At 47.8% G+C, this 16,598-nt stretch overlaps 2 protein-coding genes across 2 annotated transcripts; both read left to right on the forward strand.

Moving 5' to 3' along the window:
- Window positions 1–632: 632 nt before the first annotated feature.
- Window positions 633–4,225, forward strand: LOC142557643 (chorion peroxidase-like). The gene is made up of 4 exons (XM_075669626.1): window positions 633–847; window positions 1,499–1,600; window positions 3,332–3,442; window positions 3,898–4,225. Exons 1-4 carry the CDS (start codon window positions 805–807, stop codon window positions 4,077–4,079), a joined length of 438 nt encoding a protein of 145 aa, XP_075525741.1. The 5' UTR covers window positions 633–804; the 3' UTR covers window positions 4,080–4,225.
- A 403-nt stretch (window positions 4,226–4,628) lies between these two features.
- On the forward strand, window positions 4,629–13,271 carry LOC142557644 (peroxidase-like). The gene is made up of 6 exons (XM_075669627.1): window positions 4,629–4,909; window positions 7,712–7,846; window positions 9,662–9,886; window positions 11,441–11,610; window positions 12,397–12,502; window positions 13,177–13,271. Exons 2-6 carry the CDS (start codon window positions 7,818–7,820, stop codon window positions 13,256–13,258), a joined length of 612 nt encoding a protein of 203 aa, XP_075525742.1. The 5' UTR covers window positions 4,629–4,909; window positions 7,712–7,817; the 3' UTR covers window positions 13,259–13,271.
- Window positions 13,272–16,598: the final 3,327 nt, after the last annotated feature.

A 16,598-nucleotide genomic window follows, 5' to 3' on the forward strand; every position in this document is an offset into this window, starting at 1 on the left:
TTAGTAGCACCTAGCTACATCCAGCGTCCCCAAGTTGGCAGCAAAGCGGAGGGAAGAGCCCAAAACAGAAAGAGAAAAAAGGAAAGGAACACATGGGCGACAGGCTATCGCCTAAAAAAATATGAAAGAATAGTTCGCTAGTTTAAACTGATTAAGTGCTTCTGTTTAATGTCCGCCCCGAATGTACACGGCGGGCTATAAGGGACGCTGAGGCAGAGGCCTGGCTCCGGATTAATTTTGACGATGAAACCAAGCCACCGGCGTTTTTGCATTCCCCTAGCGGTCCTGAAAATTTTTATCGGTGGTGATGATAATCGTTGTAGCTAGCACACAATAAACTTGGGCAACTTTGTTTTGTGGAAGGAACAGGCACCTTTATTTACCCAAGCAGTTCTAAGTGTTGCTATGGCTGTGGCCAAACTGCATGTAAGCAGTGAAGTCCTTACGTACGCTACCCGCCGCGGGTAGCTTAGTGGCCGTGGCGTTGCACTGCTGAATTCGAAGTCCAGGGTTCGATCCCTGCTGTGATGACCTCATTTAGACGGGACCGACATGCTCGTGTACTTAGATTTACGTGCGCGGTAAAAAAAAAAAAAACAGGTGGTCAAAATTGCCGCGGAGTACCCCATTACGGCGTGCCTCATAATCAGGTCGGGGTTCCGGCACGTAAAACCCAAGAGTTATTATTACTTTTTTAACGTACGCTCCACACCTGCTCTCCAAGGACTCGACACGACGACGGATGTGCTGCCCATCGCCATTCCCCCTGACGACCCTTTCTACGGGCAGTTCAACCAGACCCAGATGGCCTTCCAGCGTTCCCTGTGGTGCACGCGGTGCCGTTCTGGTAAGTGCACGCCCATCGGTTCGGCACAAGCAGGCCGTTGCACCGGTTTAAGTGCGCGCACTCGAAGAATGATAAATCTCAAAAAAATCTCAAATATATGAAAACGAAATGCTAGCTGCGACTCAATGCAATGTGTCACACACACACACACACACACACACACACACACACACACACACACACACACACACGCACACGCACACGCACGCTCGCACACACACACACACACACACACACACACACACACACACACACACACACACACACACACACACACACACACACACACATGTGGATATAATCACATATCACATACCACGGTTGCCTTGACCTTTGCAGTCTGCAGTTGAGGAGCCATTGTGGCGCCTGTAGTAGTTTCAGCTCCCTGTATGTGAAGCCGTTTCTCGTGTGCACTAGTATTCCTCTTGTTAGCCGTTTTCTCACCCGTCCTTCTTGGAAGAACCAACAGCATGCAGTACCGCTATCAGTTCTCCCTCTATCGCAACCAACCGCCAACCGGCACAGTTCCTGTTTATTTTTATTTTTTACTGCGCGTGAAACTTTGAACAGCTCAACTGTCAAACTCACGGTGACAAAATCGTCTCGTAGCTCAGGAGTGGGATGTCTCTTGCTGGAACGCATTGCACGCAGGCTATAGGGAGCAGCACAACTCGAGGACGTCTTACATCGATGGATCGCAAATCTACGGAGTGAACGAAGACGCGGTCCGCGTGCTCCGGGCTATGAAAGGTGGTGCGTATATATGTTTCTGACTTCATTTATAACAATTATTATCCGTATTGTTATTAGTGCAGGTGGCAAGTTCACTAATCGTTAGGAAACTTACTATGTATAAGACCTGCAACATGGATTTCTTACGCCGTGGAGTCAATTAACAAGAACAATATTGATACTAGATGCAGTAGTGGTAGATAGCCTTTTAAATGCGTAAGCATTTTAATGCTTACCCAACGAGGAAATCCTCCCGTTTGTCCGCCAGTCCTTCCATCCGCCACGTAAGACAATCTCTTGGAAGATATGGTCCGCAGCAGCGATCGACTTTACCTTCGAGCTGCCTGTCGCTTCAACGCCAACGAAACGGCGAAAGCACAGCGCTGACGAAACTCTGAGCACATGCTGCACCCTGACCCTTTCGCAGATAGTATTCAAGACATGGTCCCCCGCATTTATCTTCAACGCGAAGCGACAAGAACAAAGCGCGCGAAGGTATCAGCTGTCGGTACTCTCTGTCCGCATCGCAGATCGCTTTCAAGATATGGTCCACGCGGTCGGGCCACACACACATCACAGTTCATAATCGTTTGACGCGAATGGATAAGGCGCGAAAGAGCGACAACGGCTTATAATGATCGGAACGCCATCAGCGCATCTGGTGTAGCCATCTGCAGTACTTGCGTCATCAGTGCACCTCACGCCGCCGTCCGCAGCAGTTAGTGTCGCCGCAGCGCTGTCGTTTGTGCTGGCCGGATCAACTTTCATAACACTGATAATTACGCTGGGCTGCGTGGAGATGAGCAAGCGGCACAGTGCATACGCATGCGAAGAGAACTCTCTGAAGAGCTTCCTATCTCTTAAAAATCAAGAATGGTCACCGTAGAAGGCTATACATTAACTGGTTTACGTAACCAGCACTGTATACCCACCCTGGTAGCGTAGTGGCTTTGGCGTTGCGCTGCTAAGCTCGAGGTCGGGGGACGAAATGCCGGCCATGGTGACCAAATTTCAATGGGGCCGAAATGCAAGAATGCCCGTGTACCGTGCATTGGGGGCACGTTAAAGAACCCCTGGTGGCCAAAATTATCCCTGTGTCCCCCACTCCGCGCGCTTCATCGCCATATCTTGGTACTGGCGTTTAACACCCCAGGATTTAATAAATAAATAAAAAGCACAGCGCCTGTAGGCAGTTGAGGAAAGAAAAGAAAGATACGTTCGCGCTAAGTTTGCAATGCTTGTCGTTCACAAGAAGAGTTTGTCGTTGCAAACTGCTCTATAGTTTACAAGCTGCTTTGTAAACACAGAGCCTCGATTTTACGAGTGCATTTAATGGGGTTGTGGCAACGGAGCTACGGATGGGAGGAATGTGGGAAGCCTGTCGATCAATTGATTTACATCTACCAGACATTCAACCAACCAGACACTCAAATAGTCGATAATCTATTAATTGGACATTCACTTGGTCAGCGGATCAATAGATCAATGAATCAGGTATTTATTCGGTCGGTCGGTCGGTCGGCCGGCCGGCTAATATATCGATCGATCGTTCAATCAATTACGCATCGTATGGTTCAGTCACCATTTGGATTCACTTATTCAGTCTGTCGTTATAGCTGTCAGTATGCTATTCACTATGTTAATGTGAACTATAGAAGATACAGATAATCCAATTTTAAGACGCTATCTATGGTCCGTAGGCTACAGAAGTCTGGCCTAATGTGGCCTAGCTGCAATCACTTTTCAACGCAGGTCTCCTGAGGTCGCAGTCAGTGAACGGCGATACTCTCCTGCCTGCGAGCATGGAGCCAGCAATGGACAACTGCAGCCACCACGGGGACAGTGGAATGTGCTTCCACGCCGGTACGAGACTTGTGCCTTTTACTAACTTTTGCCCTTCGACGGAATTGCAGCGTTCCTAAACGGGTTCGCACATGTTGAATGATCTAGCACAGTGTGTAGCTCGCCTATGTGCGTCCGTGGGAGCGGGACTACAGGTCAGGCATGGTTTAAAACTGTCGACGTACAGGAGCCAGGGCGGGCGGGTCGACAGAGACAAGGATGGGAGGATCGGTAAGGTGCGCATGTCAGGACCATTTTTTGGCGAGCCCGAGGTTATCTAACGAACTCCAAGAGGTCAGTATATGCTTTAGCAAATAATGGACAAATCCGAAACACATGCTCGATGAAACAAAGGTGACATAAAGGTCTTCTTTATGTTTAGATTGCCTCTTTCCATGCTACACGTTATTGCTTTCATCGCAAGACCTATGCCCTGGAAGCACAACTGCTCCGGCTTCCATTGTCGCTTCACGCAGGTGACGTCAGAACGAACCAGAATGTCGGCCAGGTGACCATGCACACGATCTGGATGCGCGACCACAACAGGATCGCGCGGAAGCTGCACGCTGTCAATCCCAACTGGGACGACGAACGGCTCTTCCAGGTCACGAGGCAAGTCGCGCTTTTTCGCTCGTCGATGGCCGTTCGAAAGAGTTAAAGTTTCCTTCTTTACTGCGAAGCATTCACTACCCCTACCAGACACTTTGCGCCTGTGATTTGTCCTGCACGTTTTGCCGGGCCGCTAGGTGGCTGCTTGTACAGTGCCTTGCTACTTGAGTGAGGCTCGAGATGAGTGTCTAAGGACAAAAAGACACCTGAGCAAATATTCGCATTAAGCTGAGGCACGTGTATGCTGCAGCAACATATATATATATATATATATATATATATATATATATATATATATATATATATAAACGAGACGAAAGGGGGTTAACCGAGGGGCCCGATTTTTTTTAGTCATATCATAAGAAGACAACAAACACCGACACCAAGGACAACACAGGGGAAATTACTTGTGCCTAATAGATGAAATAACGAAACGATAAATTAATGGAAATGAAAAAGGATGAACAAACAACTTGCCGCAGGTGGGGAACGATCCCACGAAGGTTGTGGGATCGTTCCCCTCCTCTTAATTCCTTCTCCTCCTGACGCAGTTCACGCGACATCCGCACTCGGTATAACCCCCGAACTATACACTTCTCTGTCTCGAGGTGGTTGTCGCTCACGGTGATGAACCTCGAGCGCGACGTGCACGCCTCCTTCCGCTCGCAGGAGGATCGTGCAGGGCCGCCTGCAGCACCTCGTGTTCGGCGGCTGGGCGACGACGGTTCTGGGCGAAGCGCTGACCGCCAGGTACCGCCTGCTCCCGAGGCGCCAGGGCTACACCCGCTACGACCCCGGCGTGGACGCGACCCTGCTCAACGAGTTTGCCGCCGCCGCACTCCGATTCGGCCACACCACCGTCAACAGGCGGTTTGAGCTGTGAGGCGCATCCTTCTTCCACGATTGGAGAGAGAGAGAGAGAGAGAGAGAGAGAGAGAGAGTTCTTTATTAGAAAAACAGAGAATTTTGCCGGCGCGTGTACAACCGCTGACATGCTACTCTATATAGGGATGGGGAATGAGACTAAATGATTCCAGAGGAGAGTGGGAGAAAAAGAGAATAAAAATAAATGTGAAATGTGCAAGTGGACCTTTCCATGGTTGGAGAAACTCGCTTGCCCTGTGCACCCTCTATCCATAAGCCTATGTGATCGAGTTTTGTGGATCTTTGTTACAATGCCATGTATATTTTGAACTTCTTATTCTAATTTTTTTAAAACGAGTTATATTTCTTGAACCTGCTGGAAGGTTGTTGTTACGGCGCGTTGTGTATGCTATCGTATTCTATTGTACTCTTCGCTTAACCTGCGTGTGCTGCTGAGTGTGGCCAGGTCCTTTCAAGCTGTCACAAACAGCTATTCTTTTTCTCCTCGCGTCCCACCGCACAGGTTCTGTTGCTGTTCGCTGCAAAATGAATTCAAATCATATTGGATGCTGTGTGAAAGCTCGTATGTTCCCTTATAATCCCATATGACAATATACGATTTTCGGACGGGGAGTGCAGTGAAAGCCTTGCTAACCGCAATGTGTGCAGGAAATTAAAATTAATGGATAAAAAATAATAACAATTAGTACCTGGGTTGAATTTTTACGCGATGTGTGCCGAAAAAAAAAATCGTGGATTTTAACGTTCCGGAGCTGCACGGTGGGCTATATGATGGGTACCATAGGGGGAAGCTCTGGATTAACTTCGACCACCTGGTGTCCTTTAATGCGTACACAAAACACGGCACACGAGCGTTTCTGCATTACGCGCCCATCGGAACGCGGCCGCCGCGAGCGGGATTGAATCCGCGACCTCATGATCAGCACCGCAATGCCACATAGCCGGTAAGCCATTGCGGCTTTTCTTTTTATTCTTTTTTAGGCCACCGAAACCAAAACTGAGCGTATCATACCACAGAGATGAATTTGCTGCTCGGTCCCTGAAAACTGAGGTAAACACACGTGTTGACACATGTTGGACGCATGAGCCACCGCAGCGGGCCGAATTATCCGGTTTCACGTCGGTGATAAATCTGGCGCTTAAGCGTGAGCGTCGTACAGACGTCCGCCACTTTTTTACGGAGTGCCGGAACACTGCACACATCTGCAGTGCACTAGACGGCAAGGAAACCCAAGCGGCCGCGAGGTGCAAGGTACTAATCTGCATACCGTGTTGGCTCTTGTGCCTGTGCGGCTGTCGCTGCTGCCACGCGTTGTGCAGAGGCGAGCCAGCATTCGAATGTGATTTTATGCTTGGTTATGTAGCAGTGTTCTTCGATGTGCGTAAAATATTTGTGGCCTAATATAGAAAGCTTTGTAAGTGCTGTTTCCCATTGGCTGCTTGCCTTCGCTTATATACGTCTAGCATCATGATTGAGCTTAGCTCTTACGAACACTTTTTGGCCTCAGAACACTTTTGTAATGGCGGGGCCTGATTCGCGATGTGTTCTTTGTATTAGTTAAGACCAAATAATCCTGCATAGCTGGGCTAATTAATGGTAAAAAATTAAGTAAATAAAATAAAACATTAAGCGCACCTGTGCAAGTCGCAGATGCATAGCAGTCACTAGGCTTTTGCAATATTACATACATACATACATACATACATACATACATACATACATACATACATACATACATACATACATACATACATACATACATACATACATACATACATACATACATACATACATACATACATACATACATACATACATACATACATACATACATACATACATACATACATACATACATACATACATACATACATACATACATACATACATACATACATACATACATACATACATACATACATACATACATACATACATTTTTTAACAACCTTAGGAACCCAACAAAACATGAGGTCAAGGAAAGTACAGGAGAAATTACGTGTTCGTTTATGTGGCTGCTGGGTGCAGCTGCTATCTTAAGCCATACATAAAACGTCCTCGATGGCGGAATCGAACCTCGGATGCTCAGCACAGAAGAGCGATACTCTATAACCATTAGGTCACAATCACACTTTCTTTCTCTTTATTGCATGGAATTCAGAGCAGTATCATGCGAAAATTAATTACATCACATTTAGACGCGCACGAAAAACAAATGCACCCATGCTACGCAGTCCAGTTAAAGTTCACAAATCGGGCAAACAAACACAAGCGTCCAGAAGCGAAATCCATTTAGGAACGGGATCAAACGTCCCAGCCGCACTGTAAGCAATTGAGCAGCCTCTTTTCGAAAGGCAGACTTTGTCGAGTGGTGTGGTGGCTCGGCATGGTCTGTCGATCATGTGAATTCTCTGTAATCAATAGAGCCCTAATAACATAAGCGAATCACATGGTGTATTACTGGTTGTGGCATTAGGCCACAATCACACGCATACTTCTTTCGTGGCAGCTCCAAATAGCTCTTTGACATGTGGCAATTAGCAACTGGCATGTGGAAACTAGCAACTGGCATGTGGCCTGCGCGCACATGTTGGCATGTGCGCGCACGAGTTCCCTAAATTTACGCCGAGGAATGAAATGGGCACATTTATAGTATTTGATAAACAGCTCCGCATGTGCGATGTGCGTCGGGTCTGCATAATTTTTGCGTATATGTACGCATACCTCTAGACCAGCACCTGGGAGTGTCGGCCATTGCTACTCACGGCCTCTCAATTGTTCTGTTTGTTTGCCAGACTGCACTCCAACTGGACAGACGCAGGCAACGAGAGGCTGGCGGGGCGCTTTTTCGCTCCGTTCCCCGTTGTGCAATCTCTCTGGGACAACCTCGCCAGGGGGCTCATGCGACAGCCAATGAATGCCTTCAGCAGGTGACGAAACCCACTGCCGTGTTGCTTTAGAAGAACCCAACTCGCATGTACGAAGCGTTGCATTATACGATGCGGTCTCCGATTACTGCTGGTGTTGACTGTGGCATGTATAGATTCTCCGATCCATATCGTCTCAGGTTGGAAGTGGCCTGTATATGTAGCTTTTGTGTGTCGTATATGTCCTTCAGCTAAGCCAAGCCGCGCGTGGAGCTATTGATGGGAAAACGCGGAACTCGTACGCATAAGCTGTCCTAAGGTCGAGCAAGAAAGACGTTCTTTGAGGTCAACAATGAATCGTCTTTGTTATAGCTTTCTTAGGGTATATCTATAAAAGTTTCTTGGACCATAGTGTAATGTGTCATTAGAGAGATCGATCTTTAATGAAAGTACGCGCTATTTATGTATTAACACATGGCAACGTGGCATGTTCTTGCGTTTTTCTTTTATCTTCTCTTGGTTGGGTTGCGTTGGCTGGTTTACTTGCATGTAGTATGTGAATCTGCAGAACGTGCCATTCTGTTGCTGCGTTTTTTAAAGAACGTTGACTGTTTGCGCGCCAAGTGCTTTATCGCCGGAACGTTTTACTGCGATGGCGATTATACGGAAATTCCAGGCGGATTTCCGCCATCGGCGTCGTGTTCCGTATAAGGTCCAACTGCAGTGCGATAGCGTCGTGGCCGCACGCCGCTTGCTGTAGGCGCGAGTGAAAGCGTGGTGCGAGGGTGCGCTGAGGATAGTGTCTCGATCTCGCGCGCTCTCAAGGTGCTGCGGTTGTTCTTCTCCGGCGACTGCTGCGCATGGCGCAGCCCAGCGCGGGCGCTATCTTGAAAACAATCTGAGATGGGTACAAAGTCTAAGCGACCGAGGGATGATAGCTTGGTGTGCGCTGCTTAGTTCGCGTTGAAGCGGGAGGCAGTGCGAAGGTCCTTTCGCTCGCAGCTGCTGCCGCTACTCCTCGCGCCAGCGTTTTGGCAGCGTGTCCGCGGTCATAGAGCGAGATGTGTTCATGTGTGCCTGTGCGAGCGTTACACCGTGCTCTTTAATTTAGTTAACAAGCGAATGTTTACACGTTTATATGGCCGATAAAACGGCTATCCTTACTTCATATGGATGTCTCATAATTTGCTATCGCAATCGATGCTTCGCCTTTCGGGTGAAACTTCGACTATATTTTCGAGTCACCTCATGTTATAATTCTCTGTTCATTGAACAATTTATTGTTTGACGAGAATCTGGTGACACACTAGTTACGAACGTTTCCGATTTTATCTAAATAAATCATATTAAAAGCATCCAAATTGAAAATTGACGTTCCTTAATTAAAGGGACGCGAAAGTAGAGTGCTAAACTGAATTGCAAATTGCATTCCTAGAATGCCAGAAATTCAACAGAATCTTGATCAGCTAGAAAAAGACGTGAAAAAAAGGCGGGTTTAAGTTCCCAAGGCAGCATCGTAAAGTCATGATATTTGGACATTGTTACGCTTAGGTCTAGCTAATAGTTTATGGGCGAACAAAGATTACTTCGCATTCTGAGGGGACTAAGGACTTACCGCGGAGCGAGTTTTCATTACTATAACTTAAACTTAGTTAACATTCCAATATACGATTTGTGTCCGCTTCGGAAATTCTGAATGATGAAGCTCACAGTATTCAAAATGCGTGTTTTCATGACGCAGTTACAGTAGTCCAAGACTAGACGCCTCTTCTTTTTTCTTAGCGATTTTTATGCAAAATGCAATGATTTCCCTCCGTGTGTTTAGGTAGCAGTTTTTCCAGGTAAGCCCTAGCCGCTGGTTGTCGCCTGGTTACGCAGGCACGGCGACCGTGCGCTGATCGCGATGGCGTTGTCTCGGCCAGGCGATCTGTTTGGCGTCGACTTGTTCGCCACCGACATCCAGCGGGGGCGGGACAACGGTGTCAGACCTTATGCCGACTACGTGCGGCTCTGTCATGGCCTGGAGCTCACCACCTTCGAGGACCTTCACCACAAAGGACTCATGCCCGAGGACGCAGCCAGGCTATTTGCGAAAATTTACGAGTGAGAGGGAATGTCTTCGTAGTAGCCTTAAAAAGAACACACACTAACGAGTAATATTTGGTTAAGCTGCATTAGTAAACTGCGTTTCTCTAATAGCAAGACAGTTACTCCAACCAGGAGATGAAGACTTGGCAATCCAGAAATGACGCGGGAGTTCGACGGCTCGCGGCGCCGCGGTCGTGTGGTTCGCACACCAGCTCGTTGTGACGTCACAAATTTTGACAGCGTGCGCACAGGTGCTGTTAATTCTTCATCGATAAAATAGGGCTGCATTGCATTATAAAGGAACAGAAGACTCAACTTAGCTAGTTTTCAGAAATATTCCAGTGTTGAAACGACCTATAAACAATATGAAAAAAAGAAAGCTTGAAATCGGTGGCGTCATACGATCTCCAGACGCTGAAGTTTCGGTCAGCACTATAGCAGTTAGCCTTTGTACATCAAATAAATGTAACCGAGCTTTTACAAAATTCTTTACTAGTTTAATGAGTCAGTGTTGCTCGTTAGTGTCTCTTAAAATGACAATAAAGGAATATATGAAGTCGAACTAGATTGAAATTTAAAGCTTCTGCAATATCGAATTCGTCATTTGTAGCGAGAGTAGAGTTTTTTTTGTGTGTGTGAGTAAGAAAGCTACAAAAATGGAAAATCGAAGTGGCGACACCTCCTGCGAATATGGAACCTCTCATGTGACGTCAGCAACGGCTGATTCACAGAGAGTGGCATAGAGGGTAGTCACGTGGAGATTGCCTCAACTCGTCCGTTTGCGCGGGTGGTTTCTTTATGCAGTTTCTTACGTAGCTAAATTAAATGATATATCGCCGCACAGAAAGTGATGATAGACTACTAGACGAATAGTCTATCGATATAGCTCGACGTAATATTTTTCTTTAGTATCCCTTAAGTTCTCTGTTGCCGAACGATCAGTTTGATCGATGGCTGCCAAATATTCATCTAATCGTCTCATTGCATCGGCTGTTATGGTCCGTGGATAAGTACGGAGTCGCCGACGTCGACGATGTCTGTCGCTGCACGGTAATATGCATGTACGCTGAATGTGTAACTTTGCATCTGCATACATATAGCCTAATACATTACCGCTACTGCTATTGAGTAGTGCAGCTTTGAGTACGACTTACGCATCGACAACCACGTACTAAGTGATAGTCACTAGAGTGCGTGCATGATGGTCTCGTATCACGCACGACCATTTAGTCAAAGCACGTGATTTAGTACGCATTCGTTCTTGAAGAAGAAGCCACTTGACTGCTGTAGCCGTGCTGTAATATGACTGATGTCGCTGACATATGTCTGGTTTAACGTGGATTTCACTGGTTGTTATTTGCCATAACCGCGGCTGAGTCAGAGAGATAGGAGAATTTATTGAGGAAACGCAGAGAGGTCTGCCTGAGGTCACAGTCCTCTGTAGCCTGTACTTCCAAAGTACATATACAGCTAAGTCAGAGTAATGCAGGTGCCTAGGCGAGCACGCACTTTAGTTTGCAGCAGGTCTTCAGGTCTACGTTTCGCAGCCGGCTATGTCTGGCCCCGCAGGGACGTTCGAGACGTGGACCTCTTTTCGGCTGCCATTAGCGAGTACCCATTGGCGGATGCCAGCATGGGACCAACCATGGCGTGCATCGTCGTGGATTCCCTGGGCAGGCTCAAGTGGGGCGACCGGTTCTACTACGAGCATGGTGGACAGGCCGGTTCATTCACGCCTGGTACATCCTTCTGTGCAGTTTGAACGCGGCCTACGCTAATCACCTTTAAGCTAGACGTACCTCATGGATAGCACTTCCAGATTATTTTCGGCGTGACGTTGCCCTGCAGTAGCGCGTCAATTTCGAGCTGGCAACGTTGTTATCGTGGCCGAAACATGGACCGCGGCGCTGACGCTTTGTTCAAGGTTCAAGTCCCAGCCTGAATTAACAGCACCGCTATCGCTCAGTCTGACATTGATGCACTGGCACCGCGAAGCACCGCCCGAAGATACATTTAAAATGCGTTCCGTGTGATTATACCATCTGATAACGATAGCGCAACATAAGAGGGATATGAACATCAGATACAATTGCGGCAACTTGTGGTGGTGTGTTGTGCATAATTGTGCATAATTTCAACATACAAGCTAGAAGTTTAGTAAAACAGTGGTAAAAATATTGTTTGAAAACAAAAGAAAACATTAAAAGAAAACTGCAAAAGAAAACAACAAAAGGAACTACAGCATCTCGGTGGTCGTTTGTTGCGCGCTGTTTGTCAGCAATTATCTCTTCTTGAAATGCCGCTGGGATTTTTCAGTTTCTTCAGTGATCTGTTGGGGGAATTCAGTAAGCGTATAGGCCTAAGACAACAGTATGGAGTTGATAGCCGGGCGTGTTGGTATACGAATGCAGTGATGCAAACTGTCCCCTTTCCTTACATTGTATCCCGTCTTGTCGCGCAGTTTGTATCAAAGCTAACAGTATATCTCAGTAAGGTCGAAATATCGTACCCCCTTCCCCTGGCAGGTCAATTACGAACGATTCGGGAGACAACGCTGGCCAAAATTGTCTGCGAGAACACCGAAGGGACGGACACCATTCAGCGCCATGCCTTCCTTCTCCCCGGCAAACAGTACGTTCGGCGTTCATAATGTTTCAAGTTTGTTTATTTGTTTTGGGCATGCATGAAATATACATTCGTGACGTTACAGAAGGAGGTCCCGAAGCACAAGGCTGTATGGGGACCTCCTGTCAATTAGTTATATAAAAAAATAAGTGAAATAAAGCAGCAGTTCAACAGCAAGAAAAATAATACAATTTTATTAATTATCACAGGAAATAGCAACAGAAGAAACGTAACACCAAAGCAGGAAATAAATTATAAAGCAGATCATTGAATGCATGGTGAAGCGCGGAGTGTTAGATGTTGATGAGAAAAGATAGTACTTCTTTTTTGAGCTGGGTTATTGAAGACAGGTTTTAGTGTGATGATAGACTATTCGAAATTGACAATGCAGTAAAGGCAGCTGTCTGCTTTCCATGATTAGTGTGTATTTTTGTCAAGAAAGCTTTATTGCAAGAGAATATAGTTGGGCTTCTGCTTACTAGAAGACTTTTTCCTTAAGGTGCTAGATGGAATTTGATCATTTACGGTTCTGAAGAAAAAAAACTAGAAAATTAAACTTTACCAGTTTTTGTAGTGATGGTAAGTTGTGAGGTGTGATACATTGCAACGATCACTTTGTTTCTGCAGAGCCTTTAGCTTAAGAATGTATAACATTTTCTCCGTACTTTTCAACACCCTAGGAACAGCATGGTTTACTGCTCCGACTTACCAGACATCGATGTGAACCAGTGGGCTGAACAGAAGGCTGAAGTCGCACGATAAGTGACGTGAATAATGCAAAGTAATAATAATAATGAAATGAAATAAAAATAAAATTCACCGGAAACCAATGTATCGCTGTTTTTTTTTTCTCTCTGCAGCAGCTGTGCCTTTTCAAAAGAATAAGGAACTTACCGCAGGGGCGTCTGCGGTATGCAGACGTTTGGTGTGTTGCGACACCACGGACCCGAGCATTTGTGGGTTGGACCCACAGAACCTCTTACTAAAGTTACTAGAGGGCGACTCTGACTCTGCGATCGCTCAGATACCACGCTAATGATAGTAAGTGGATTTTTTTAATCTTCGCGCTTGTGCCTTCAGACGGCCTTGCATTATTACGCTTTATCTGATTGGCTTTATTGGCCTAAATTTCCAAGCAGACGTGTTGTCGTAAGCAAGCGAAGGCGGCAGCAATATTATATAAACACTTCAAAAATCACTGCAAATGGTGGAATTCATAACGCAACATTTTGTTCAGTATAATCAATTCGGAAAGTCACAGAGCCGCTTGAAGCCAGAAGGACTACGTTTCAGCAAATCGAAGTATACCGTCCGTCATTCCCATGCTGGCTGGATCGCCGCACTCTCAGCTACCGTAGACACTAGCGCCAGATTTCCCTCTAGCGATTTTTGTAGGAAACTATGGTTGACCCGCCCGCGGGTTACCGAACAGGCACGGCTTAGCCGGTATATGTCCAAAGGCTGAGACGGCGCCAAGCGTGTTAATGAATCTTTTGAGGAGGCAACACTTCATTAAGACCCTGGATTTTTATAGACAACGCTGCAGTGACTCGATCGTGGGGAAAACGCCAGTCACCTTTTCCAATCACACCTACATTTTGAGCTTTTCCGAAGTTCAACCTGCCCTAGCTGTCTTTCGATTCTGAATGACTTAGTGGCGAAGGTTACCTTTGCGCTACGCGTCGGTTAGCTTGGCACGTAGGAATATAATGTTCTGCGTATGGTATCAATCAATCTCCGTTGTAATTACCACATTCATTTGTTGCACTACATATATGGTGGCTACCATACTACATAGTTGACGGCGAGCATCGGTTGCCGAAGTTGTTAACCCCGAGGTAACAAATACCGCTTTCTTTTTTACTCTGCCTATATAGCAGAATTTTACCAACACTGGGGTCAGCTATGCATTTAGTCGCATTTATTGAGTGGGTCGGCCCCATTCATCTCTCTCAGAAGCAAAGAATCGCGGTCGGATAGCTTGCAACCTGCATTCATGTTATCCCAAGCGAACATTGTTTATAAGCCTCAGGATTAGTCGGCGTGAATTCATGTCCGTTTACGGAATGCAGTGTAGTGATGCAAGAGCCTAAAATTTTATGTAGACGTGCGCATAATTCTAGTGAAGCAAGCTCCATGTTTGCGCTGCAGCACGACGGGCGCACGCAATGTTTGAGCTTCGGGAACAAGCAGCTCTTGTTGGCTCGACACGCGCAACGTTCTGTAAGCAACATGTGCTCAGTGGTGACCGGCAGTCTCGTGAAAACATGAAACTGAAAAAAAAATGAAGACGCCAATTGTTCTAAGCAGCGAATTTTCCCCCAAAATCCTTGCCCTTATGGTGATCACTGTATAACGCGCTAAGCAAACACGTTCGCTCACAAACATGTGGCGCGCACACATTCAAAAGCGTCCGTCTGGAGCACCGAGGCTACGCTCCAGAACCCGGACTTAACGATAGTGGCGCATGAGACTCGCGACCATAGAAATATGACGTAAGATGGCGACGTATACAGCGATTCGTTGCTGTACGTAGGAGGTATAGCCGAATGAAAGCGCCAAATAAAGCCAGTATTCCTCTGGCAAACGTTGTTGCCCTTCTGAGAAGAACGGTCCATGCAGACACAGGGTGCTCGTCCGTCACAATTCCAGTCACAAATCGCGCACTAAAATTTATAGCAGCACATGTAATTAAGACAAGAAATAACGATGTTACGTTCATGGTTCGATGAACATACAATAAATGTTAACGAGCATGCAATTGAAATAATATAGTTTTGTTAATTCAAAGCGCACGCACTATAAAACATTCAGTGCCCCGTGCTCGGGCACTTTCTCTCTGGACTGCTGGCTTCGGTTTGCTGCCCCGTGTTGCGCGGGGTACTGTTCTGCAGTATGTCGAGTACCACCTGCTTGACCACGTTGGCGTCTAGGTCGTACATAGTGTTCGGCAGCCGGCTGTACTTGGTCTCGGGGAGGTTGACCACGGCAACTTGCGCGGCTACCAGCGACAGCGCTCCCAGAAAGAGCGGCGCACTGCGGTGGAAGCGCTGGAGGGCCGCGTCGATGCCGGTGGACAGGGCAGCTCCGACACGACCAGACGACATCACGGTGCAGACGGCCATGGTTCGAATCACGGTGGGGAACATCTCGAGGCTGTACATGATCACCACCGTGTAGGCCATCCCCAGTGCGGACAGGGTCAGCTCGCAGAACAGCGTCGTCACACCTTTGTTCTTGGGCGGAGCCAGCAGTGCGAGGAGCGCCAGGCTGAACGAAAGGCAGCAGGATAGAGCGACGCACATCCCCAGTGCCGCCTTGCGGCTGGAGCCACGCAGCAGCTTGTAAGCCGCAGGCAGCGCAGCCGCGCGAGGTACCACGGCAGTGAGCACGAGCCAGACGTCGGTGTGCCTCGGCGTGTGTCGCAGCACGCCGTGCATCGCGAAGAGCAGGCAGAACCAGACGCACATCATGCCGCCGACTCGCCTTCGCAGGGCGTCGTTGGTGAGCAGGTCGAGGATGCTGACGCGGTAGAGCGCCCGCAGCTCTTCGGCGCGCTTCGTGCCGTAGTCGTGGCTCACAGCGGGCATGTCGATGGTGACAGCGACGCCGTTGACGCGAGACATCCAGAGCAGGATCTTCTTGGCCCTGACTAAGTTCCAGCTGGCCAGCAGCCACATGGGCGACTCCTCTGCCGCGTAGAAGCAAAAGACGAGCAACGACGTCGGCATGATGCCCACTACCTCGACTACGCGCACGTCAACGACTCCACCCTCGAGCGAGGTGGCCACAATGCTGCCCGCGATCAGTCCTAGCTGCGCGAGGCAGCAGTACAGGTCGCGGCACGACGGCGTCACCACTTCGAAGAGCAGGATGAGCGTGTTGATGCGCAGCGTGCTCACGGAGGCGCCGACGAACATGCGCGACGCGACAAAGACGACGAACGACTCGGCGTACGCGACCACCAGGCCGGCGCACATGGCGAGGATGACGCAGAAGTTGATGACGACGCGTCGGCCCACCTTGTCGCTCAGCTGACCCGCCAGCGGCAGCATGACGAAGCTGCCGACGATCTGGTAGACTCTGGTAAGCGTCACCTGCC

The sequence above is a fragment of the Dermacentor variabilis genome, chromosome 9 (assembly GCF_050947875.1).
Source record: "Dermacentor variabilis isolate Ectoservices chromosome 9, ASM5094787v1, whole genome shotgun sequence".
Taxonomy (NCBI): domain Eukaryota; kingdom Metazoa; phylum Arthropoda; class Arachnida; order Ixodida; family Ixodidae; genus Dermacentor; species Dermacentor variabilis.